Source organism: Bufo gargarizans, chromosome 2 (genome assembly GCF_014858855.1).
Source record: "Bufo gargarizans isolate SCDJY-AF-19 chromosome 2, ASM1485885v1, whole genome shotgun sequence".
NCBI lineage: Eukaryota > Metazoa > Chordata > Amphibia > Anura > Bufonidae > Bufo > Bufo gargarizans.
Window position 1 is genome coordinate 305,698,062 of NC_058081.1, and position 27,511 is coordinate 305,725,572.

General features: G+C 44.4%; 1 protein-coding gene across 1 annotated transcript in view; it reads left to right on the top strand.

Moving 5' to 3' along the window:
• The first annotated feature begins 448 nt into the window (after window positions 1–448).
• Window positions 449–27,511, top strand: part of PTPRR (protein tyrosine phosphatase receptor type R) — a 205,206-nt gene continuing 178,143 nt past the window's right edge. Inside the window, exons 1-2 of the mRNA XM_044277148.1 lie at window positions 449–586; window positions 16,822–17,123. Coding sequence (XP_044133083.1) covers window positions 508–586; window positions 16,822–17,123 — 381 coding nt within the window. The 5' untranslated portion in view covers window positions 449–507. The remainder of the gene's footprint in view (window positions 587–16,821; window positions 17,124–27,511) is intronic.

A 27,511-nucleotide genomic window follows, 5' to 3' on the forward strand; every position in this document is an offset into this window, starting at 1 on the left:
GCTAAATCTCCCCCAATAAGCGAGCACATAAGTAATGTGTGAAGATGTTCTCCATGACGGCCCATGTCCTTAGTAGCAGAGCCGCTCTCCTCCAGACACACATTAGGAGACATTAGGAGCAGTCCCGTGTAAGGCATTGAAGACATGAAGAAAACAGATGAATAGAACTTTACACACTTGACAGAAGATAATTCAAGGACTCCACTGCACAGTAACTGAGGTGCAGCCGGTACAGAGAGGAGAGCAGTGCTGCTACACAGTGCACCGGAAAGCCATTAGTCCAGTCCCCCGGGAGCACTGAGCTTTGGAAGCCCTTGGCAGGGAAACGCTGGCCGCCCTGTGGTGAGCAGAAGCTTCCTCCGCTCTGCTTGTGAGTGGTCGCTGAGGCACACGTGGTCCAGCAAGCAGAGAGCAGCTGCCTGGAGCCGAGCATAGAACGGAGCTGTGCCCGTAGCCAAGCAGGGATCCTGAACACCACCGCCAAAGTGTCTCCTGGAAGATGCTGCTATGAAGGTCGCAGCCAGCATCACTAGGCAGAGGAGCTGCTGCTTCCCTGTCCTCTGCCACCTGCTCGCAACAGCTGCCGGTAAGGTGCTCTGCCTGCAGAGCGATGGAGCTGATAGCATGATCGCATATTACCCTGGAAGGAGTAGTGTGTATGAGGCTCAATAGGGAGGCAATCTGCTGCGGGTGGTGTGCTACTGCGTAATATCGCTCCATGTGTATGGGATCCAGCTCAGGACCATGGAGAGCTGCTGCAGCACTGCATCCATGTGCCCTGTGTACACAGTCTGATGGAGGCAGAGCAAACCCCTATAGCCTATACTGAGCTCCTGACTGCCGCCATCACAGCACTACTGCAGAAGCCTATGTCACACTGGGATCTGCTCGCTTTATACATGGCATACCTTCATGCTTATATAATGACTAGAAATCAGGAAAGGGTTACAGGACCCATATGTATCCTCAGGGAGACCCTGTGCATTCTAAGGATAGGATCTGGCTAAACTCTAAAACCTGGTAATGTGATGGGATCAGGCAAGTAATTGGCCATCACTACAGTCAGGGTCCGGGTTCTCCATGCAGGTTGTATGACCTGTAGATGATGAACATATGTCATTGTCATTGTCAATGTTATTGGTTCTAATTAGGTGTACACTATGAATCATAAATATCATAGAAATTACAAAAACTCGAAATCAAGAGAAAATGTTTTTTTACTCCAGGTTTATGTAACCCTCCCTCTTAGGCATACTTATCTGCTTCCCCAGGATGTAAACTTCGGCACTGCTGCAGCCAATCGCTGGTCACAGCAGCAACCTGCTTCCCTTGCATCACGTGAACATCTGGTCACTGCTGCGGCCAGCGATTGGCTGCAGCAGTGCCGAAGTTTACATTCCAGGAAGGAAGCAGAGCAGCTGAGGCCCGGGAGAGAAGTAGCCCATTAGGTATGCTTCTCTTCACCAGTTTCCAACCCCTTCCCTCCCCCAAAGGTTCACAACCCCTTTATTTGGGTTATCGATTGAACAGCATTTATCCCCTATCCATGGGGCAGGTGATAAATGTCAGATCTCTGGGGGGCCCCGCGTCATTTCTCTGTATGGAGCCGTAGTGCGCATGCTGGTCCACTTTTCCACTCACATCGATGGGACTGATGTAGATAGCGCTCCATAGTTTTGTTTTAGAAATGACATATAAACTAGTCCCACTGAAGTCCATGGAGAAGATGAAGGACATGCGCACCACAGCTCCATTCAGACAGGAGACATGGGATCCTCTGTTCTTGGGATTGTTGGGGGTCCTCAGTGTCCTGGCAGGAAAGACTACTATAACATATCTTACTGCCCATGATGGTCATTTTGTATGACACATAGGCAGAGGACCTCTTAGTGTGAGACGGCAATATACTTTATAGGGAAGGATGGAAACATGGTGGGATCTTGCTCACCTATTATGGTTGTGTATTGGACACCAGTCATGCTTGGAACACGTCAGGGTGCAGCCACGTTCACTGGGTTGTCGATGGATTCAAATCGCCTTCAATCATGGGAAATAAGTAAAAATTCAAGACGGGCGTTCCCTTTTTTCTGACAGTAGACAAAATCCAGAAGTATTGAAGAATGCATATTTATTGATCTGTAAAGTAAGGCGTTTCAAGGCACTGAGTCAATCAAGTGGTTTATATATACAAAAAACACCGAAAGTGACCAGAGTCAGACAGGACTAATAGGCGGAGAACCATTGGGATTGTGAAAGCAATCAGTTTACATCACAGAAGATCAATATAATGTATAGTAATAACGCAGTAGGAGAATGAGACAGGAAGGGGTTACTATGTATCCATGCGTCTAGTATAGTGGTTGGTTGCCTAGGAAACTAAATAAACAAAGGAGACCAGAGCTGGTCCTAAAAGGCTATTGGCTGCTGCCATAAGAAAACCAGTTACTACTGGGAGGATGATTGATGGGCTGAAGCAGTCAATAGTCTGGAGCAGAGCAGGGAACGGGCAGTGCCACCACATTTGGGGGTTGGTAGTAAGGAAAGCTCAGTAGGGGACTCAGAAAAGTTGGGTGGCAGGCAACTGTGCAGATGGCAGATAGAAAGCAGCACTAAGTGCTAGCACCATGATAATGGAAAACGTAGCCACAGGCTGGGAGAAACCAGATGGAGAAGCTGAGTAGGAGCTGAGATGGCTAGGTGTGACAGATCAGGAAAGATGGCTCGCTGGAGGCTGTGTGGATGACTGATAGAAAAGACTCAGGGAGGAGATGTCACATCTGGGGATGAACAGGAATGAACAGCATCAGCCCTGTTAGCAGGCTAAAGTGACACTATGCGAATAGATAGGACAAAGACTGAGCTGTGGATGACAGAAGGGACCAGAGCTCGGGGCTGGCATAGCTACAATGATATAACTGGGCCAGAGTAAGGCAGGGTGAGAAGATGAGCCCAGAAAGATGCCTACTGTAGGGTACTGAAAAGAGTACAGATCAGATGAAAACCAAGCGGAAGCCAAGATTGAGAAGGAAGAGAAGGGGACACGACTATGCAATAAAACAATCCAGCCCCCCAAAAATGCATGTCAAATATCTCTGACGAAAAAAGGCCTAAAAATGCTTCTAAAAAAAACCTCATTACTTTCATGATGTCTTTTGACAAGCCCAAAAACATGTATGATTCTAGTCTCTTTGCCTAAAACAGGCACTGACAGTTAGCACTGGTGCCTTGCAGCGTTTCGGTCCTATGTTCAATGCCAACCAAACCAATCCCTAATTAGCTGACCCCTAATTACACTGGGTGATGTGCTGCCATATAAAAAATGCAATCACCTGACAAATGAGCATTTGCTTGTTTTCTGGGGGATAGAACCTTCATCTAATCCTCTGTCATTGGCCCACGTAAAAGGCCCCTTAGACAATCGGCCACTGCAGTGGACACATAGATACATAGGAACCCCCTCCGTTCTTCTACCATTACTATACAGCATACTGATCTCCTATGATGTATGCTGTTTATTTTCACATTGATCACCGTTATGCATACGCAAATCCCCAGTGTTTTGAGGGGTACCCTTTGCTGTCAGTACCCCCTCCTGGAGCAGGAGGATACTGGAGATGCAGTGCTGCCCAACTCTTCAGCACATCTCCACACCTTACATCTACCCCGTTTTTTTTCATTCGGCATTTCAACTAGAGCAACAGTCCTTAGTCCGAGGGGTACAAAGAAAATACAAGTGTCCTGTTGCAGTTTCTTTGAATTATATGGACATGAGTTTGGCAGCCTCATGAACTATGACGCTTTAAGGGGATCCAGTGACTGTTATTGTTTTGATTTGTCTCAGGCTATGAGGTGCCTCTCCATCTGTGGTAGGTTGTGCCATCCTGCCGACTACGCCAAGGGGTATAGAATAGGTGCAGGCACAGCACTTTAAAATATTACAGTAACACTGTTCACATGGCAGACAGCTTGGAGTTTACTTTAGGCAAAAGAGGGCAATGGACTCGGTGGTTCCCATCTCTGAAAGACGCATTAAGCATGTCGGTGGTCATGTAGAGGCATATTCCTTCCCAAGCTTCTTGGTCCATGAAAAATACTCAGGCCTCTAGGCCACAAATGCCTTAAATCTAGGTCTCCTGTAGCTTGTTACATTTTCCCAGAGCATTTTCCTTTCTACTGCTCCAGTGTTCCCAGTAGATGACACTGGCCAGGTATCCACTTTTCTTCAATCCTGGTAGTACTAACCCATTTTCCAGCTTCTCCTAAGGGACCCCGCTGTCTGACCTGGTATTAAAGATCGTCTGTCCCATACTAACTTAACAAGTGACTATCGACATGGTATATTGTCATCATTGCTCACTGATGGGTAGAAAATATGCCCATGTAAAATGACCCTAAGTCGGAATCTGTCATTTGGATATGGTGACTCCGTCGGTATAACTGGACTCCTGTAGATAATCACAGATAATACGAATCACGAATCCATTCTAAACTAGTTAAATTCTACCCAAATAAAAAAAAAATAGATTCTAAACTACCGTACTTAAATTCTACCCAAATTTAAGGAATTTTTGGCAATTTGTTTCTGGTGAATTTTTTAAAATGTCATCAGCCACTTTTAAGATCAAAAGACAGGAAAGATGAAGGATGAGGATCACATGACGCCATGAGGTGTGTGTATACCAACTGGCAGGCATTTGCCGCCAAAAAGCAAAGATATTTTAGACCATTTAAAATAAAACATAAAAAATCAGACAGGTCAGTTTGTTTTTAAAGAGACGGTTTGTTACCACCGGTAGCCATGTTTTTTCCCCTGACTGCTGTCACTTTAAGATTACTATACAGTCCTACCAGACCCAAGAATGCCATCTACAACTTTTCATGGCAATTGGAGCACTTTTGAGTCAAATCAAACTTATTTGGACCCCATCAAATCACCCGACTGATTCAGCCATATCGAACCCAAATTGGATTTAAATACATTTTCTTATCACTAATTGCTAACTCATTACATTTCATGGCAAATCACACAATGAGCTCTATATAATCATAGTCAACTCTACTACACAAAATACAATTTGTAATAGAACCTGGATAAATGCATTGCTGGTTTCTCCCCTCTAGCTGTGGCCGCATGATGCTGGCAGAATTGTATCAAGCCATACGGAGAAGGGACAGGAGATGTGGAGCTATGTATAAGAGAAACTGAGACCTGTGATCCCTAGGGCAATAGAAAAAGAAATGAGTGTCACATATAAGATGTATTTATGAAAAATAATAATAGTAATATGTATCTTGGTGTAATGGTGTCTGCTACTGATAACATCAGAGAGAAACAGTTGCATGTTTTTTCACATGAGCTCTTCTTTATGTCTTCATTAAGTCTGGGCAAGCCTTCAATATGGCTTTTAATAGAGATTCTCAAGATATTCTTGACATGTAATGAGCTCAATGTAGTATACGCAGATACGCTTATTTGTTGTGCCGGTAAGAGGAACTCTGTGGGGAAGCTTACATAACCATTGACAGTGTTAAGCTTCTCCTACCCCCCTCCTCCCGTATATTCATCATGTAAATAATCTTTGGTCCTCTCCATAAAAGTAGGATAATCCACACTGATTTTTATTTTCTCCGTCAACCTGACATTGTAATCCGGGACAGAATGAAAGTGATCTAACGAGAGGAAGCCATTCCCTCTCCGACCTTTTTATTAACTGTATATCTGCACGTCTAGCAGTTTATGGTTACAGGAGTGCATTCATGTGTTCTGCATATAGGAGACATAGACAAGGTCATTGATTTCTTTACATTGTTAATATCATTCCGGAGATTAATCAACTCTAGATGTGTCAAGTCTATTGGATTGACTCTTTGTTGCCATGGTGATGGTCTATTATTGCATTTCCTAAAATATGCCGCCCGACGAAGGTTATTTTTCCTTATGTTCCTGGTGTTCGTCATTATCTCTCTGCTTCTCCCTGATATTGGAAAAGGATCTTTGATGAAAGGATGGACCCCCCTTTGTGTCTGTCCAGTCCAGGGTTAGCATGCTGACCTGTATTATGTAGTGCTCCTATGATTCAATGGGATGAATTAGTTGAACTATTATTTTTTTTTTCTTCCCAAAACCTGATGCTTGAAATGAGTGAATCAATTCTAAATAAATCCAATTCATTATGAATTTCTCAAAAGATTCTAATTTTGGCTAATCCGAAACGTTCGTGATTCACCTCGCATGAATCTCTCATTTTACAAATCAGAGGATGAAGATAGCATCTGCCACCAAAAAAGCTATAATTTGTGGACCATTTTTTATTCCTTAAAAAAAAAAAAAATAGTCTGTTTGTTACGAGGGGCTACCATGCGTTTACCCATAGCCATATGTGTCACTGACATGTTGTGTTAGAGAGCTTGAAAGGGGTTGGCTACAGTCCTGGGAGACCTCAGATTGTGATACACGCATGTTCAGGGCAGTTGGGGCACTTTTGACTAGGACCGAATCGCATCTGTTGGCCATATCAGCCAAATCAGACCTGAAACTAATTTTGGGAATTTCACTCGTCTCCACCTGATACCATCATTTATTAGACCAAAACCAATATAAATGAGATTGTAAGCTGCACTGTAAATTTTGAAAGCCACAGGTATATTTTGGATTGTGAACACACAGGGTATCAGTTACTCTTTTCCTGAACCTTGTTTCTCTCGGTCGCTGCATACATTCTGCAAAGTAACCTGCATACTACTGCTGTAAAACCTACAGTACATTTCTATGGATCCTCGCAATTCCCTAGGTATCTGGGGTGCTATATATAGATTTCACAGAGCTGCGGTATTCTGGGGAAGCCCATAATAGCTTGGGATGACTCAGATGTCACTGCTCTTCTCGAGAAATGTCTGTAATAGAGATCCATATAAGTAGCGGTCTATCACAAGTACCTGGTGCTGGCAGTTGCAAGATCTCTTGAAAACGGTAGGGGATTTGTAATTATATAAGCACAGCAATGTTCAAAGAAAGAAAAGCAATGAATGCAATTATTCTTCGTACTATTCTACATTCTGCTACAGTCTAGGCCAATATCCATATCCATTTCTGCATTGACAGGGCTGAAAAAGATGTATCCAATATGTTGCATCCTCTGTCAAGCACTGCCGACTGGCAGTTATTTCCCCAGAGGGCAGCCACCTTCCTGGGGGAAGAAGTACTGGTGGCACATCATCAGTATGCCCACAAGTCCTTTATCTGATTGACAAGCAATCCCACACTTCCCACATGAGCAGAGACGTGATTTGGAGGTACTCATTAACTACAGCTCTTGTTGCTATGCAAAGATCTGATCATATTCAGGTACATAGTAAACACAGAGGGAAGATGTAATATTTTGTATAACTTACATATGTTGCAGGCAGCGTGTATAGAATAGAGGAGGCCCCATAGAGAAGATCATTCTGTGCCCATGGACAGAAGAGTAGTACCACGCGGCCAGTGTGTAGTTTTGAAAGCCAAAATCAGAAGTGGATCTTAAAAGAAGAGAAAATATAAAGGACTGATATGATGTCTCCTCTTTTTTGAATTCACTCCTGGTCTTGACTTCCAAAACTGCAAGCGGAAACTTTCCCATGTGGCTGTACCCATACTCATCATCCATGGGCCGAATTACCACCCCATGCTTGCTAACAGTTTAATTCCTCTGGAAAGGGGGTTCATGTACAAGTTCTAGTCACTCAGAGTTTCTCCAAGCTGATATATCGTCTACCTCTATGGTGCCTATGGCCAACAGATCCTACACCATTTACAAAGACGTGAAAAGCACTAAAGACAGAGGTTACATTGTGTCAGTATAGTCTTAAACATAGAGAAAACATACACATAAACAAATTGAAATTGATGCATGCAAGTCAGCCATTCAATATACACTGCCTGTCCCAAAAAAAAGTCGCCACCAAAAAAAAAGAAAAAAAAAAAAAAGGTCACACACTCTAATATTTTGTTGGACCGCCTTTAGCTTTGATTATGGCACACATTCACTGTGGCATTGTTTCGATAAGCTTCTGCAATGTCACAAGATTTATTTCCATCCAGTGTTGCATTAATTTTTCACCAAGATCTTGCATTGATGATGGTAGAGTCTGACTGCTGCGCAAAGCCTTCTCCAGCACATCCCAAAGATTCTAAATGCTCACTGAACCACTCTATCACAATTTGAGCCTGATGAATCCTGGCATTGTCATCTTGGAAAATGCTCGTGCCATCAGGGAAGAAAAAATCCATTGATAGAATAACCTGGTCATTCAGTATGTTCAGGTATCAGCTGACCTCATTCCTGGAGCACATACTGTTGCTGGACCTAGACCTGACCAACTGCAGCAACCCCAGATCATAGCACTGCCCCCACAGGCTGGTACAGTAGGCACTAGGCATGATGGGTGCATCACTTCATCTGCCTCTCTTCTTACCCTGATGCGCCCATCACTCTGGAACAGGGTAAATCTGGACTCATCAGACCACATGACCTCCTTCCATTGCTCCAGAGTCCAATCTTTATGCAAATTAAAGACTTTTTTTTCACTGATTAGTGGTTTTCTTACGGCTACACGGCTGTTCAGTCCCAATCCCTTGAGTTCCCTTTGCATTGTGTATGTGGAAATGCTCTTACTTTCACTATTAAACATAGCCCTTAGTTCTACTGTTGTTTTTCTTCGATTTGATTTCACCAAATGTTTAAGTGATCGCCGATCACGATCATTCAGGATTTTTTCCCCTCCACATTTCTTCCTCGAATACGATGGGTCCCCACTATCCTTCCAGTTTTTAATAATGCGTTGGACAGTTCTTAACCCAATTTTAGTAGTTTCTGCAATCTCCTTAGATGTTTTCTCTGCTTGATGCATGCCAATGATTTGACCCTTCTCAAACAGACTAACATATTTTCCACAACCACGAGATGTGTCTTTCGACATGGTTGTTTAAGAAATGAGAAGCAGCTCATTGCACCAGTTGGGGTTAAATAACTTATTGCCAGCTGACAGATAATCACCCATGCAGTAATTATCCAATAGGAGGCTCATAACTATTTGCTTAGTTAAATCCAGGTGGCAACTTTTTTTTTTTGGGACAGGCAGTGTATGACACCCAACCATGTAATATTTGACTTTACCTGTACAATTTTTGAAAACTGTCTAAGCATCATGGCCATATATACTTTTTCATCAATCAAGTTAAAGGGGTTTTCTAAGTGTTTTATACTGATGACCTATCCTCTGTATAGGTGGTCATAAGTATGTGATCGGTGGGGGTCTGACTCCTAGCATCCCAGCCAATTAGCAGTTTAAAGAGGCAGTGAGCATCGCAGCCTTTTCCTAGGCCAGCGACATCGCGTTCATCGGTCACATGGCCTAGGAGCAGCCCAATTGAAGTTAGCGATACCAAGCATAGCTGTTATACAATGGACAGCACTGTGCTTGGTAAGCTGCGAGGAGGCTATGGCTCACACCAGAGCACCGCGGCCTCTTCAAACAGATGATTGTCGGGGGTGCCAGGTATAAGTCCGCCCACCGATCACATACATACATAAAAAACCTGGAAAACTCCATGTAGGTATTTGGCAAGTCTGGAGTCATTTGAAGATGTAGATCAATATTTATTGAGCTGTTTGATAATATTAATATTAGCTAGTATGCCAGTCTGCTGTGAGTGGGTTGTACCATATGCCTTATGTTGTGCTGTTGTATCTGATTTTATTTATTTTTATGTTTGCCGTTGATTTGAAATGATACGTTGTGACTGATTTTCTATACTTCTTATGGCATTGCTCTCTGATAACCAAGCACACTTGCATTTTTCTTTTCTGGCATAGAGTTCCGTCCTAGGGGCTCTATACCGGAAAAGAACTGATCAGTTTTATCCCTATGCATTCTGAATGGAGAGCAATCCGTTCAGGATGCATCAGGATGTCTTCAGTTCAGTCTTATTACGCAGCATCCGTCCTTCCGTCTTATGGATTCCGTTATTTTTTACGTTATAACCATGTTATAACGGAAAGCCATAACGGAATCCCTAACGCTAGTGTGAACCCGCCCTTACTGGTATAAGTGGCTACATCTCCGGTTTGAATTCCAACAGGCTGTTCTGGCAGAGAACAGCCTGCTGTAATTCTCCGGTTCCAGCGCTGCCCGATGCGGACGGAATGTCTGCCAGCCTCGTAATATATGATGTCCGGCAGAGATCCATATGCATTCCGGCAGACAAGCAGAGATCTGGCCGGACACAAACCGCTGCATGCTTGCTGGTGCGGCATGGAGATGTGAAAGTAGTCTTAGTTTGATCCCGGGATATGTCAGATTACCAGTTTGGGCCAGTGAAGGACTTTTTTCCACTTAATGGCAAATTGGTCTGTGCCTTTCAAGTTTACCCTTCATTACCTTGTTTGAACCAAAGAAAGACAAAACAGAACCCACTGGGTGATTGTAGTTGATTTTGTAGTAGGCCTCATCCCAGAGGTGTAGGTAGGGTTTCCTTCACCCAGACAAAATGCCCTCACCCGAAACTAAAGCTAGTCATATACGCTACATTATTTTAATTTTGTCCAAAAGTACAATTTTTGTTGGGAACAGCTATCCATCTAAAGTGTTTGGAGGTCTCCAAACTCTACTCTGGCAGAGAAGGCTCAAGTTGGATTTTAGCGTACCAACCATTTTTTGCTCAGGATAGGTAAACCAGTGCCAGAGGAGTCTAGCAGAAGCTTTTTCCTCTCTCTTCATTCAGAACACTTGCACGCTTGGCTGAGCAGAGCATGCATGTGTGTGAGTATGGAGATCGAAGAGATAGCTATCTCACCCAGTTAATGTAAAGTCATTTTCTTTATTTTGAAATATATAAAGATACTAATGCACTGCTTGCAGGTGAGCTAGTACTCAGTGTCACTGGACTCAGCAGTCTGGTTCTGTATACTACTGAGGCCCGTTATTGACCATGGTCAATGAGTTATATGAGACGTTGTCTCTGCAGCTAAGACCATGATGACATGGCTGAAGAGTATACTTTATTTTATTATTTTAAAGGGGTTGTCTGGGTTCAGAGCTGAACCCGGACATAGCCCTTTCTTCCCCCACTCAGCCCCTCCGACATGAGCATCAGAGCATTTGATGCTCCGATGCTCTCCTGCTTTTTCTGGAAGTCTGGTGATGTACCAGACTCTCCATGGGTTAGCTAGGTGGAGGCACTAATGGGTGGGCTTTAGCGATGTACTCGCCTGTAAAACGGCTAGCGCAGTGCTAAAGCCCGCCCATCAGTGTCGGTGATGTCACCGGGAACAATGCTATGCAGAAGCTTCCGCCTATCAGTGTAAAAATATAAACAAAAAAGCCCTTGGCCTGAAATGCTCTGATGCTCATGTCAGAGGGGCTGAGTTGGAGAAGAAGGCGATATGTAAGGGTTCAGCTCTAACATCTTTCCAGCCTTTTTCAATTTTTTTTTCGCTTACGCTAGTTTCACACTAGCACTTACATCGTTCAGAAGGCTGTTCTGGCAGAACAGCCTTCAGAGATTAGAGTATACGGCATAGCCGTATACTACCTTTCCCCCTCCGGAGCCCATTGACTATAATGGGACTCAGCAGGGATCCAGCCTTTTCCCCCCATTAGTCCCGCCAAAAACTGCTGTTTGCAGTGGTACAGTATTTGTACGGCCGAATATTGGTACTAATTCCGGAAACAGGCTGGTCCCATTATATTCAATAGGCCCCGACGTTGCTCCGGCAGTTGGAAAAGCCTTCCTGATGATGTAGTTGCTGGGTGAAACTAGCCTTAGACAACTCCTTAAATATCTATATATGCATATTTTTTATATATATATTTAATTATCTATCTATATAATACACATATGAAATTGTGGCGCATTTTTAATGGTGTTTCTCATACCACATACTTGCTGACTGTAACATGAGAGTTTAAATAATTTTACTTAACTGTAGCTTGTAAGTCCACTCATACATATAAGTTTTAGGTAGGGCAGTAACAACCCCCTATTCAACAGTCACCGTTGAGGACGAATCAGGAGAAACCTATCAGCCTTAGGAATTATGACCAAGCAGGATGGCAGAGGGTCTGTCACTGTCTTAGAGGACATATGGAGGACAGAAATTATGGCAGAGGGACACTGTTGTTTTTTTGTTACTGTGCTGGCTTCTGCATTGGTTAATTGATTACACCGTTAGTACACCCCTCTCAGTGTATTAAAGGGTTTCTCCAGGAAATACAAGATGGCCTCCATCAACCCATTCTATAATCTGAATAGAATCGTTTGATTCCACTTGCTGAGAATTGGTCCACCAGGAAATTTCCCTGCGTATAAAGAAGACTTCACAGTCGTCAGATTTAGTTGCATACATGTCTGGAACTGAATATCCAGTCTATTCATCTAATTGGGACTTGCAGAAATCCATGTGCTTCCCACCAAAAGAACCTCATGCAGATGAATAGAAATGATTTTTGATTGGAGAAAATTTCTGCAACTAAAATTGCCGATTTGTGAAGGCATCCTATTTTTACGGTATTTCCGGTAGTTTTTTTGTTTGCAGCAGGCCTTATGACTGATTAACCCTGTATATAATCCTGCAAAGTTATCACATGCTACAGTAAGTTATTACACACATGCTTCCATTCTGATATAAAACTGTACTAAAGCTGCATAGTTAAAAGGAGCTGTGTAAAAAAAACTAAAAAACTTTACTCATCTTTAAAATGTTGCACTGGTCTCACGCCGCCATTCTGTTACATAATCCATGCTGTGCCTCTAGTGATGATGTCCCACTCATCTTTTATATGACCGCTGCAGCCAGTCACCGGCCTCAGCACTCACATTTGCATGAACTCCATGTGAAATCTGCAGGACCAGTAAAACCAGAGTGGCGGCCCAGGAGCAGTGGGACATTTCAAAGGTAAGTACCGTATTTTTCGCCGTATAAGACGCACCGGCGTATAAGACGCACCTAGGTTTTTGGGGAGGAAAATAAGAAAAAAAATATTTTTAACCAAAAGGTGTGCTGTGGGTTTGGAACTAGGTGGTCTGTGGATGGCACTATTACTGGGGATCTGTGGATGACGGACACTGTTATGGGGGGATCTGTGGATGACGGACACTGTTATGGGGGGATCTGTAGATGACGGACACTGTTATGGGGGGATCTGTGGATGACTGACACTGTTATGGGGGGATCTGTGGATGACGGACACTTATGGGGGGATCTGTGGATGACGGACACTGTTATGGGGGGAACTGTGGATGACGGACACTGTTAGGGGGGAACTGTGGATGACAGACACTGTTATGGGGTGATCTGTGGCTTTCACTGTTACAGGGGGATCTGTGGCTGGCACTGTTACAGGGGGGGATCTGTGGATGGCACTGTTATACATGTGTCATCCACAGACCCTCCCAGCCCATAACTGTGCCATCCACAGATCCCCCGCCGCTCCTGTATACTAATATAATATGTCTTATTCAATTAATAGTTATTAAATATGCCTCTTTATTCCTAAAAGTACCTTAAATCCGAAGCGCTTCAGTACAATGCCGGCAGGCCGGGCAGCCGGCGCGGCGCGTCACTCACTGACGTCACTTGCCTGCGCCGCCTGCTTCATTCATAAAGTAGGCGGCGCAGGCACGTGACACCAGGGAGTTACGCTGCCGCCCGCCCGGCCTGCATTGTACGGATGAGCTTAGGATTTAAGGTACTATTAGGCATAAAGGGGCATATTTAATAACCATTCATTGAATATGACATATTTTATTAGTACACCGGAGCGGCGGGGCGGGCCTTTAGTACAGTGACTGCACCGCCCCGCCGCTATTGCCGGCCCCAGCTCCTCCTCCCAGTCCCTCCCCGAGTCCTCGCTCTCTTTACATCGCTGCCAGCGATGTAAAACTGACTGCATTCGCCGTATAAGACGCAGGGGCATTTCTCCCCCATTTTGGGGGAAGAAAAAGTGCGTCTTATACGGCGAAAAATACGGTAGGTAAGTTTTTTTTAATTTTATTTATTTATTTATTTTACATGGCCCCTTTTTAATGTCTTGAAGGGGCACCTTTGTGACTTCCAACTGTTCAGTTAACTGTCATTTAGAGTTAAGCTTAAATTCACCATAGGGTCATAATGTGCCTGAAGGACAATGCGTCTTTCTGTCAGTTGTACTACTCAGATTTAATGGCTCATAAGATTTGTATCCTCACACAACCTGTACTTTATAGCATTACAGTGGTAAAACAATCTTATTTTCTGCCACTGACAGGGTGTAAGGAGGTAGGGAAAACGGATTGTGTTCTCACAGAGACAGGGCTGCAATCAATCTTTCATTTTATAAAACATTCAGATAATGTAGCTATTCTGTGAGCTTGTGTCAAGTTTCTTAAGTGTGTGGGCATTGTCACTTTACAAATCACTCCTCAAGAGGCGCTATGTGCAAAAAAAAAAAAAAAGGGGGGTCAGTCAGCACATCCCAATGCGCAGGTGCACGTCGCCGTGGCTGAAAACACAAAGTAAAAAATACAATGCAACAGCGATCCAGCGATCTGCAAACCAAATAAAGTACAAAAATTTATTATATTGCTAATTCTTTGCTTATAAATTAGAGATGCTTGGCAAATATATTTTGTACAAAATTATTTGGGCCCGTCTGCCACACGTCAAGGCGATCTCTGTAAGACAAGAACCTAACACTAAATTCTACCTGTTATGTGCCATGACAGCGACCATGAAGTTCAGGGGTCTAGGGTCCACATGCATGCTGGGCCCCCTTTGGTTTTCTATCATTTTTGGTGCCATTGAATTCAGGGAATGCAAGTACCAACATGCATACAGAGCAGGCTAAGCTTTATAAGAGGCGCTATGTGACATGATTAAAAAAAAGCCCACCTTAAACTGGCTTACAGGGGGTGTCCGCATAATTAAAATATGTCCCCCACGCAGTAATTGTGGTAGACTCACATATTTCATTCCCCATTGCTTAAACCACCATGTGATGATGCGCCCATATACAACACCAGACACCGCTGCAGCCAATCATTGTCCTTAGCAGTACCACTGAGGCCAGGCATTGGCTACAGGGTTCACATGGAGTATATGGACACATCATCACCACAGCCAAGCAAAAAAGCTCAGCATGGAGAATTGAGGCAGTGGCTCTGCAAGCATTGGGAATGAATAAGTGAGTATTCATTATTTTATTATTTTCTCACAATTGTAGTAGCTACAAAGGGTGTCTCTATCTCTGGAGGACCCAGCACGTCCATGCATTACATGGGCAGTCCATTCCTTTCATTAGGAACCATGTGATGCATTTCCCCTAAGGTGTCACTGCACATTCAATACAATAGAATCTTCTCAGTCCAATTTATGCATATAATTGTTGTAATATTAAGTCTTCACAGATCCTATGTTTAATTCATGGGCACACTTAGTGAAAATGCATCTCTCTATAGTATTTATAGTCTAATTGTTGTACGTTATAGTAACAGCTAAGCGGATACAGTTTATGGTTTTGTTACAGGACAGCCATTTATTAAAGCAATTTGTTATGCATGTACCCGTTAGCGTTTCAAAAATCATTCTCAAAGGCCGGATGACTTGCTAAGAATAGAATTTCATTATAAGTTTTTTTATTCTATTTAATAAAAAAGCCATAATATGGGTTACTCATAAATATATTAGAAATATAAATCAGATGGGTACAGAACACTGTTGGGTATCTCCCTCATTTCCAGTGATAAGATATTGTGTATTAAAAATGAAATAATTTGATGTCTTTTCATGACTTTACTGTAAGAGTTCATCCACATAGCATTCATATTGTAGAAGAAAAACCAACGCGTTTCTGCCATGTGTGGACGAGCTCCAAAGGTGCTCATGTACACTAAAGAGCTGGAGCCGTGAAGTAGCACATAGAGCACCTACTCCTCTGTACTCTAGATGCAAAGCTACTTCTCTGTGGTGCATCTATGTGACAACGATTTAGGCCTCTTTCCCACGACCGTTTATTTTTTTCGTTTACAGGCCGTTTTTTGCATTCCGCATTCGGTCCGTATATGGAACCATTCATTTCAATGGTGCCGCAAAAAAAACAGAATGTACTCCGTGTGCAGTCCGTTTCCGTATTTCCGTTTTTCCATTCCGTTGAAAGATAGAACATGTCCTATTATTGCCCGCAAATCATGTTCCGTGGCTCCATTCAAGTCATTGGGTCCGCAAACAAAACGGAACACATCCGGAAATGCATCCGTATGTCTTCCGTATCCGTTCAGTTTATGCGGAACCATCTATTGAAAATTTTATGCCCAGACCAATTTTATCTATGTAATTACTGTATACTGTATATGCCATATGGAAAAACGGAACAGAAAAGCAGAACTGAAACGGAAACAAAAAACGGAACAACAGATCCGTGAGAGGAAACTCATAAGGAGCTGCAATACTTCCATGTACATGCACCCTTGGGAAGGGTTACCAAAAATTAAATACACCGAGGCCAGTTCTCGACTGTTCATAGGACTGGACCAGAAGACCACTGAATGGAGCCAGAGAGCTGGAATGAAGCAGCAGAGGGCAGGGGAGTTTTAAACAGGTCCAACGCACTGTGGGGGAAAGGCAAATAAAATGTCCACAAGATGGGCAACCCATTTCAGTTTATTTTACACAGCTATTTATATGACTACAAATATTCACAATCTCCTCAATCTCTGACATTTTCCTTCCTGTTTTTATTTTTTTTGTTTTAGTTTTATATATTTAATGCACAATATGTCATTGATTTCCTCTTCTGTTCCAACAGAGTGCTTCTCTGGAGACCATGATCATATCTTGGCAGTCCGTGAGAAGAGGACCTGGAAACCCAGATTCATTTACAGTCATGTACAAAGTATTGAAAAGAGTTTGGATCTAGAAAGGCAGAAAAAGCCTGAACACAATTTTCATTCTTCCCACTTGAAAATCAGTAAATATATTGACCCCAAGTTTGTAAGCTCAGCTTTCCCTCGATCAACTCGCGACCAGCCATTGAATCTGCTGGCCTCAGAGGATCGAGATGTTGAAGTGGAAAATCTTCCTGTTCCACAATCGAGTGTGATTTTAGTGGTAAGTATGTTAAAACTGTTGATTAAACTAAAAACTAGTCAACACATTGAAAGTGGATATCTGCAGTGGTTACCTATATTAGGCAACCTCTTTTCGTATTCCCTATTAGGGTTTATGGGAATAATAGAGGGAATTTCCAACTGAGGACCACCAGAGCACAGAACGACTGCAAGGAGCACTTTTCTATATGAAGGGACAATGGGAGTAATGCTAAATTCGGCCTAGTTGGTGGTTTCTTCCTATCAATAACAGCGTCTGGTTCAGAGTTCAGCAATCTCCCACGTGCCAGCTGTGAAACTACAGCTCCCAGCTTGCTCCATTCACTTCTACGGGAGCATGCTGAGGTTCGTAGTTCACTAACATCTGGAGTGCCGGTGGTTGATGACCCCTGCTCTACTTGTACGTGTTTTCAAGCAAAAAACGGTCAAAAATATATGTTCATATGTGCGTCACTGTTGCTAGAAGTTAGTAAGAAACAAAAGCCATAAGGAACGTAATAGTCCCCTGGTCAGAGTAGTTAGTTGTCAAGAATGGTCGATTTTAAGGGGAAAAATGACTTCCCAAATACTGTATGTGAAAACAAACCCCAGAATCATCAATAGAGATGAGCAAAGTTTTTGAAATTTTGATTTGGCTGCTACGCCTGAATTTTGCAAAAAGATTTGCTTTGTGGCAAAGTACTTCATCACAAAGCACATTTTTTGTAAGTAGGGGGTGCAATGACAGGCAGTTGCTATAGCGCTGCCCCCCATCATTGTACCCCTCAGATACCGCGTTCATACATGATCGCAGTAATAATACAGTGTAAGGCCCCCTGCACACGAATGTGTGCTTCCCATTGCCGTATTGCGGATCCGCAATACACGGGTGCCGTTCCATGGGTATTGTGCATCACGGATGCGGACACATTCCGTGGGGTTTCGTCCCGTACTTCCGTTCCGCAAAAAGATAGAACATGTCCTATTCTTTTGCGGAACGGCCGATCGTGGACCCATTAAAGTGAATAGGTCCACGATCCGCTGCGGCTGCCCCACAGACTCGCAAAACGACCACGGGGTGCACACGTTCGTGTGCAGGGGGCCTAAAATTAACATAAAAAAATGTAATCATACTTACCGCCTCCATTTGCTCACAATGGGCCAGCTGCAGCCATCTTGCTTGAAGATGTTGCGCAAGATCTTGCTCGGCCTGGATTTCGGCCGGGATCTTTAATCAAGATGGTGGTGCCTGGCCTGTTGTGAGCAAATGGAGGAGGTAATTTTTCAGGTTAAATCAATTTGCTACCACGAAGAATAAAGAAATTTGGCTTTGCCGGTGAATTGAATATATTTGATTTGCTCATCTCTAATCATCTAGCAAAAAAATATTTGCCACCAAAGAAGTTTTTTTTTTTTTTTTACTACATCAGTTGTAGTTAAGACAAATATGACATTCAATTTATGCTGATTTTCTTCTATATAAAAAGTTGCACCTTTTGACTCTATATGAGACCTAAAATTTATTTTTGACTGCAGTTAAAGCACCTTTCAGCCAGCCATACAGGAGCGGCATGTTCAGTACAGGGATGAGGATCAGATCCAGTCACTGAAATGTTTCCCAAAGGGTTTTTCTGCCTTGTTATCTTGTTATTGCAGTTTAGAAATGTCCTTTCCTCAGTATCCCTTACAGCATGCTTAAATATTGCATAAATTAGAAATAATGAGAATATAGTGAAGTATCATGCGGTTAATAAGCTACACTATTTTTGCTGTTTGCTAGATATTTAATTAAATATCAAAATGTACGAATTATACGAAGCAGTTTCCAAACAAGGCCTAAGGCCGAATGTGTTCCGCGGCCGAGAGCGGTCCGTGGTATGCCGGCCTGGATTCTTGTTCAGAGCAGGAGCGCACGGAGTCATTGGTTGTTATGACGTTGTGCGCTTCATGCCGCCGCTGCACTACAGTAATAGACTGGTATGATCTATACGAATGTATTACTGTACAGCAGCGGCGGCATTAAGCGCACGGCGTCATAGCAACTAATGACGCCGTGCGCTCCTGCTTTGAACAGGAATCCAGCCCGGCATACCACGGACCGCTCTCGGCCACGGAACACGGCCGTGTGCATTCGGCCTTAGGCCTCATGCACACGACCGTTGTTGTGTTCCGTTCCGCAAAATGGGGTTCCGTTGTTCCATGATCCGTTTCCGTTTTTGTTTCCGGGTGTCTTCCTTTATTTTTGGAGGACCACCAGACATAAAGGAAAGTAAAAAAAAAGTCTAAGTCAGGTTTGCCATGCAAATGATAGGAAAATAACGGACGCGGACGCACAGGACGCGGATGACAATCTTGTGTGCCTCCGCTTTTTTTTGCGGTCCCATTGAATGGGGCCGCAAACCGTGTTCTGCGAAAATAATAGGGCGGGTTATATTTTTTTGACGAACTGGAACCACGGATCACGGCCGTGGATGACAAACGGTGCATTAGCCGAGTTTTCAACAGACCCATTGAAAGTCAATGAATCCGCAGAAAATCACGAAAAACGGAACAACGGACACGGAATAAAACAACGGTCGTGTGCATGAGGCCTGAGTCAGATGAAGTTTACTGAAGCTTTTTGCCTCAGGGTACGGCCACGCATAAAGAAACAACCATACTCTTCTAGGTGGCTTAGAATTGCATTAGCAAAATTCCCATCAAATTGTGCGGTTTTTGCTGCAGATTTTGGTATGGAAAAGATGTGGATTTGTTGCAGATTTAACCTTCTGCATTGAATAGGGTGAGCTCTGTGCCAGATATCCACATAAATTGACATGCTAACAATTTTGAATCTGCACCACGTCAGGTTATGTGTGTGTACCCACGCAGACTCTCTCCGCAGCATATGGATGAGAACTTTTACAGGGCTTCCGTCAGCAGATTTGTACCTATGACACTGGTTGACCTGTTAGGCTACTTTCACACTCACGTTTTGGCTTTCCGTTGGTGAGATCCGTTCAGGGCTCTCACAAGCGGTCCAAAATGGATAAGTTTTGCCCTAATGCATTCTGAATGGAAAAGGATCCGCTCAGAATGCATCAGTTTGCCTCCGATCAGTCTCCATTCCGCTCTGGAGGCAGACACCAAAACACTGCCTGCAGAGTTTTGGTGTCCGTCTGACGAAGCGGAGCCAAACGTCCTGGCACACAATGTAAGTCAATGGGGACGGATCCGTTTTCTCTGACACAATCTGGCACAATAGAAAACGGATCCATCCCCCATTGACTTTAAATGGTGTTCAAGGCGGATCCGTCATGGCTCTAGAAGACACAATAAGGAAGCGTTTTTGCAGATCCATGACGGGTCCGCAAAAAACGCTAGTGTGAAAGTAGCCTACATGTGCACTTGGCCGCTGAAGGCATCTGTATCGGTCCAATGTTCTCATGTGTCCACATTACTGAGAAATATTATGCTTTATTATATGCGAATGAGCCAACAGGGGCGTTGCCATCATATCTAGAGGCTCCTAGAGGGCATAATGAAGCATTAACCGTAGAAGCTTTGCAACAGTTTTTTTTTTTTTTAAGCTGGTTCCTGCACATAAAGCAAGAGAACTATCTTTTTAAAGGCTCCTGTGCCATGCTGAACAGTCTGTAAATGAAGAACTCCAGGCTGGCTGTAACAGATACACGATATACTAACTTACCATATGCTGTCCCTAATGATAAAACCTGTCTTTCTAAGGGTCCATTCACACGTCCGCAAAATGGGTTTGCATTCGTTCCGCAATCATTTTCTGTCCGCATCCGCATTTGTGGATCCGCACTTCCGTTCCGCAAAAAAATAGAACATGTCCTATTCTTATCCGTTCAAGAAAAGGCATTTTCTATGAGAGTGCCGGCGATGTGCGGTCCGCAAAATGCGGAGCGAACATTGCCGGTGTCCGTGATTTGCGGATCAGAAATTTGCGGATCTGCAAAACACATACAGACGTGTGAATGGACCCTAACAAGTAATGAAATCTACTTCATCTACTTAGGGTATCTAAATGCTCATGCACACAAACTTATTTTCTTTCCGTGTCCTTTCCGGGTTTTTTTGCGGACCGTATGCAGAACCATTCACTTCAATGGGTCTGCAAAAAAACGGACGTTACTCCGTGCGCATTCTGTTTCCTTATGTCCGTATTTCCGTTCCGCAAAAAAATAGAACATGTCCTTTTATTGTCCGCATTACTGTTCTATGAAAGGCCAGCTGTTCCGTTCCGCAAAATACTGAATGCACTCGGATGTTAACCATATTTTTTGCGGATCGCAAAATACATACGGTCGTGTGCATGAGCCCTAACACTGTCACTGTGAGACCCTAAGAATGGCTATCTTATATATCTAATTGCTTTGTCTGTGACAGACATGTCATATCACATTAGTGGCTGAGCTAAGAATAGGGTCTCTGCTTGGGAGCTAATATAGTGCCTGATGCACCAGCCAATATCCTCCCTTCTGATTGGCTGTCAGGCTGACTGCAAGGCAATGTGGGCATGCCTGCTGCCCAAGACCTCTACCTGGGTTGTGTGATCCTCCTTTTTTCCCTGCCCTGTTTTCCTTAATAGTATACTGAAAATGTAAAGGCTAACTGTCATATTTATTTTATTTGCTAGTTGCTATTGCTTGTCTGTCTCTGGCTAAGAAGACAGGTAGACAGAGGGGCGGTCTTCCACACTGCATGTCTGCATTAGGCTTCAGAGTGAGGAGGCGTGTCTCTCAGTAATCTAATCTGATTGGCTGGCAGGGAGCTGCTGGCTACAGCAAGTGTGTATGGGAAGTGAGGGAAAGCAGTTTTGGCCTCAGAGAACTGGCAGAGGAGCCATCTTGAGAAGGTCCTCATATTAGGGTGCTTTCACACTAGCGTTATTCTTTTCCAGCATTGAGTTCCGTCCTACAGTAGGTATTCCTCAATACCGGAATAGAACTGATCAGTTTTATCCTAATGCATTCTGAATGGAGGATGAAGCATGCTGCGGTTTTATCTCCGTCCAAAATTCTGGAACACTTGGCCGAATGCCTGATCCGGCATTTTTTCCCATTGAAATGCCTTAATCCCTCATCCGGCGCCAAGATTTCCAGCAAAACTAATCCGGCATTGCTGTCTGCGCATGCTCAGACTGCAAAAAATGTGACAAAAAATAAATGCCGGATCCGTTTTTCCGGATTACACCGGAGAGACGGATCTGGCATTTCAGTGCATTAGTCATAAGGATCAGGATCCTGATCCGTCTGACAAATGCCATCAGTTTGCATACGTTTTGACGGATCTGGCAGGCAGTTCCGGCGACGGAACTGCGTGCCCGAATCCTCTGCCGCAAGTGTGAAAGTTCCCCAAAATGTTTAAACAGCCGTAACTAAGGGAAAAACTCAAGGAAAACAGTGGTATGTGAAGAAACTAAAGATTGCTTTATGTATAATGCTGCTGTAGCAGTAACATATGCTAAAATAGATTTTTTGATGAAAACATGACAGTTACCCTTTAAGTTTAAAATGGCAGGTCTGAAACGAATCACCAAACTTGGGATTTGTTTGGAGCTAGAATTTTTGTCAAATTAATAACAAATCTGATTCATTTTGAACCCATTCACTTATCTACCTCTAGTGATTATAAAATACATTTGTAGATAGATATGATTGAATTGATTCTAAACAAATTGAATTTGAACCCAATTTAGTAAAAATTCAAATTGCATTTGAGTTTCCTCTCTCCCTTTCCCTGGGAAAATTCTACCCTAATGAATCTTAAGAAATACTGATTCAACCAAATCAGAATTATTTAAAAAATGCAGGTCGGGTTTTAATTCTAATAAATGGATTCACTCATCTCTAATTTGGACCTAAATTGAATCACTCAACCGATTTGGCTGAATCAAAGCCAAATTTTAAGGGATTTTCTTATCAGTTTTAAAATAGAGATGAGCGAATCGAAGCTGACGAAGTGGAATTCGATCCGAATTTCAGGAATTATTCGATTCGCACCGAGTCTGAATTTCCTCACGCTTCGTGGTAACGAATCGCATTTTTTCCTAAAAAGCCTGCTGCACATGTTAGGACATGGAGCAATGAACTCTGGGAATGAGGGATCACTCACAATGTCATCAGCCAGCCAGCCCTGTGATGTCACATCCCTATAAATAGCCTCAGCCATCTTGGATTCAGCCATTTTCCAGTGTACTTAGTGCAGGGAGAGACGTCAGCAGTAGTGTTGGTCGAGCACCAAGCACAATGGAAGTCAATGGGAGAACCCAAGCATTAAACCTGCTCTGAAGAGGTGAGGGTGTCTGGTTCCTAGTAAAAGGTCAGAAATTGATGGAAACACCACTGAAATGGTTCAGGAACAGCATTGGGAGGATGTCTGGATGCATCTTGGACTCCCAGGTCGCTGCTGGGAACGATGTTGTCCAAGTAGTACGCCACTTTTACAGACTGACAATAATACGCACCAAACCGAAGATAAAATCAATTTTAGATGAAAAATTGTTAGGAAACATTCTTTCCTGTATATTTAATTGTATATAAAGTGCAAATGCTGCCAAAAATTACAAGAAAGAGGCCCTCCGATACAACCTGTATATCACATAAAGGAGGGCCTCATTCACATTGTGGTCCAATTGTTCAGGTAGTGGGACTCCTACACTCATAAAGCAGATGCACTAAGTGAAAAGGCTGCCAAAAATTACAAGGAACCGGCACTCCAATACCCCCTTTATTACACATAAGGGAGGGCATCATACACACCCTTGAAAAATTATGATGGCCTGCTAGTGACCCTCAAAAACATTAGGAGCAAGGGCCTGCTGGTGACCCTCTAAAACATTATGGTTGAGGGCCTGCTGGTGACCCTCAAAAACATTATGGTTGAGGGCCTGCTGGTGACCCTCAAAAACATTATGGGCGAGGGCCTGCTGGTGACCCTCTAAAACATTATTGGCAGCCTAATAAGCATGTTGATATGATGGAGGAGGAGGATGAGAAAAGGGAGACAGAACCATATACCCTTTTTAGTGGTGAAAGGGGTGCATGGGAATACATTTAGAGTGCCTTTATGTTCAGCCGCTTTCCTCTGGTGGAGTAGAGAAGTCAGGGCAATCCAGGCCTTTTTCATTTTTATAAGAGTCAACCAGTCAGCATTTTCAGTTACATACTCTGCAGCCAGCGTTGTCAGCTGGAAATTTTTGGAGCAATTTTTCCACAAGGACCTTCTGGTATTGCACTATTTTGCTCGTCCTCTCCACCACAGGAATGAGAGATAAGAAGTTCTCTTTGTAGCGGGGGTCGAGAAGGGTGAACAACCAATAATCGGTGTTGGCCAAAATGTGTACAACGCGAGGGTCACGGGAAAGGCAGCCTAACATAAAGTCAGCCATGTGTGCCAGAGTCCCAACAGACAAGACTTCGCTGTCCTTATCAGGAGGATGACTCTCAATCTCCTCATCCTCTTCCTCCTCTTCTACCCATCCACAGATGGAATAGAACTTCCATGGGTACTACCCTCTGTAACGGAGGCAATCGTCTCCTGCTCCTCCTCCTCATCCAATTCGTGCTGAGAAGACGAACTGAGGGTGGTCTGGCTATCACCCTGTGTACTTTCTTCAACTATTTCCACCTCTTGCACGTGCAAAGCGTCCGCCTTAATTGTGAGCAGTGAGCGTTTGAGTAGACACAGAAGTGGCATGGTTACGCTGATAATAGCATTATCGCCGCTCACCATCTGTGTTGATTCCTCAAAGTTGCGTAAAACCTCACAGAGGTCAGACATCAATGCCCACTCGTTGCTTGTGAAGAGCAGAAGCTGACTGGAAAGGCGACGACCATGTTGCAGCTGGTATTCCACTACTGCCCTCTGCTGCTCACAAAGCCTGGCCAACATGTGGAACGTGGAGTTCCAGCACGTGCTCACGTCGCACAACAGTCGGTGAGCTGGCAATTGCAAGTGCTGATGCAGCGTTGTCAACCTGTGGAAGCTATCAATAACTTGCGGAAATGGGCACACACGCGGCACACCTTTACCAGTAGCTCAGGCAAATTGGGGAAGGTTTTGAAAAACCACTAAACCACTAGGTTGAACACGTGGGCTAGGCATGGTATGTGTGTGAGCTTGCCGAGCTCCAAAGCCGCCACCAAGTTCCGGCCATTATGAGACACAACCATACCTAGTTGTAGGTTGAGTGGTGAGAGCCACAGCTCAGTCTGGTCTCTTCTCCCCTGCCACAGCTCTGTGGCGGTGTGCTGTTTGTCACCTAAGCAGATAAGCTTAAGCATAGCCTGTTGCCGCTTCCCCACTGCAGTGCTACACTGCTTCCAGCTACTGACTGGTGCTGCAAGATGAGAATTCAGAGGTGGAAATGGAGGAGGAGGCAGAGGAGGAGAAGGGGGGGGGGGGGTTGCAGCCACTAATGTAGGTGGCGGCGGAAACCCTGATGGAAGTAGGGCCCGCAATCCTTGGGGACGGTAGCATCCGGCCTCCACAACGTTCACCCAGTGTTCCGTCAGTGAAATGTAGCGTTCCTGGCCAAAAGCACGTGGTGTGTCAGTCGTTAAGTGGACCTTACCAATAACTGCGTTGGTCAGGGCACGGGTAATGTTACGGGACAGATGCTGGTGTAATGCTGGGACTGCACACCGTTAACAATATTGGCGGCTGGGGACTGCGTGCCGCGGGACAGCCGCCGCCATCAGGCTTTGGAAAGCCTCAGTATCCACAAGCCTAAATAGCAACATTTCCAAGGCCAGCAATTTGGAAAGGTGCGCATTTAGTGCTATGGTCTGTGGGTGGGTGGCTGGGTATTTGCGCTTTCGTTCAAAGGCCTGGGGTATAGACATCTGTATGCCGCGCTGGGACACAGAAGTGAATGTGCTAGCTGATGGTGCTTGAGAAGGTCCAGGTGCATGGCAGGAGGCATCCGGGCCTGCATCTTGGACAGGGGATTGGCCAGCATGTAACACAGGGGAACAGGAGGCAGTGGTGTGAACTACAGACACTGGTTGTGGACCCAGGCGTTCGGCCCACCTATTAGGGTGCTTTGATGCTATGTGGCGGATCATGCTGGTGGTGGTGAGGTTGCTAGTGTTCACGCCCCTGCTCATTTTGGTACAGCACAGGTTGCAAATGACAATTCTTTTATCGTCCACACTTTCATCAAAAAAGTGCCAGACTGTGGAACACCTACCCTTTGGCAAGGGAGATTGCTGCAAGGGGGTGCTCCGGGGAACAATTGCGGGCCTGTTTGGTGTGGCCCACCTTCTCCCTTTTTCCATCCCACTGCCTCTTCCAGCCTTTTGCGGTGCTGTGCATCCCTCCCCCTCCGTACTGCTGTCCTCGCTCAGCTTGCCACCTTTCCAGATTGGGTCAGTGACTTCATCGTCCAGCACCTCCTCTTCCACTTGCTCACTCTGGTCATCCTCCTGACTTGTTGACCTAACAACAACCTCAGTTATTGACAACTCTCATCCTCATCATTAACCTCTTGAGACACTAATTGCGGTTGACTTATTGGCAAGTGTGTCTCATCATCATCATCCACCTCGTGAAACACTAATTGCCATTCCCCACCATCATCTTCTTCTCACTGTGGATGCTCCAGACTTTGGGAATCAGGGCACAAGATCTCCTCATGTCCCTCTTCAAGCGGGCTTGGCGAGAGGCCCAAATTAAGGAATGGCGATGAAAAGATCTTGTTTGCCAAGACTCTCCATGGTGGGTGGAAGGCGTATCAGGGTGAGGATTCTGTTGTCCAGACTCTTGGCTGACAGGGTGGTGCTTAATCGACTGGAAGCATTATCTCCTGCAATCTAACTGACTAGTCGCACTGGTCTGATTTCAAGAGTGGTGTCCTACGCCGCCCTTCAAACTGGGACATGAAGTTAGGTATCGTGGATGAGTGTGTTTCTTGTGCTCTGGCAGCAGGCACAGTTTCACCGCACCCAGGGCCACGGCCTCTGGGTGCACCATCAGCAGCACGGCCACTTCACGTCCCTTACTGCTCGCCTTGCGCATATTAAATTATATATGCTTGCTAGGGCTACACGATATGGAAATTTTGCGCGATTGCGATTAGGGCCCTAAAAATAGCGATAACGATATGCGATGCAATATTTTAAGAGAATTGTGCTAGAGGTCTATTTGCTTGGATTTTCCCATACTAGCCGCTGACGCGGCTGGGTATGACATAGTTATGGGGGATCTGTGGATGGCACTGTTTTGGGGGATCTGTGGATGATGCACTGTTATGGGGGATCTGTGGATGGCACTGTTATGGGGGATCTGTGGATGACACTGTTATGTGGGGGGATCTGTGGATGACGCTATTATGTGGGGGATCTGTGGATGACGCTGTTATGTGGGGGATCTGTGGAGGACACTGTTATGTGGGGGGATCTG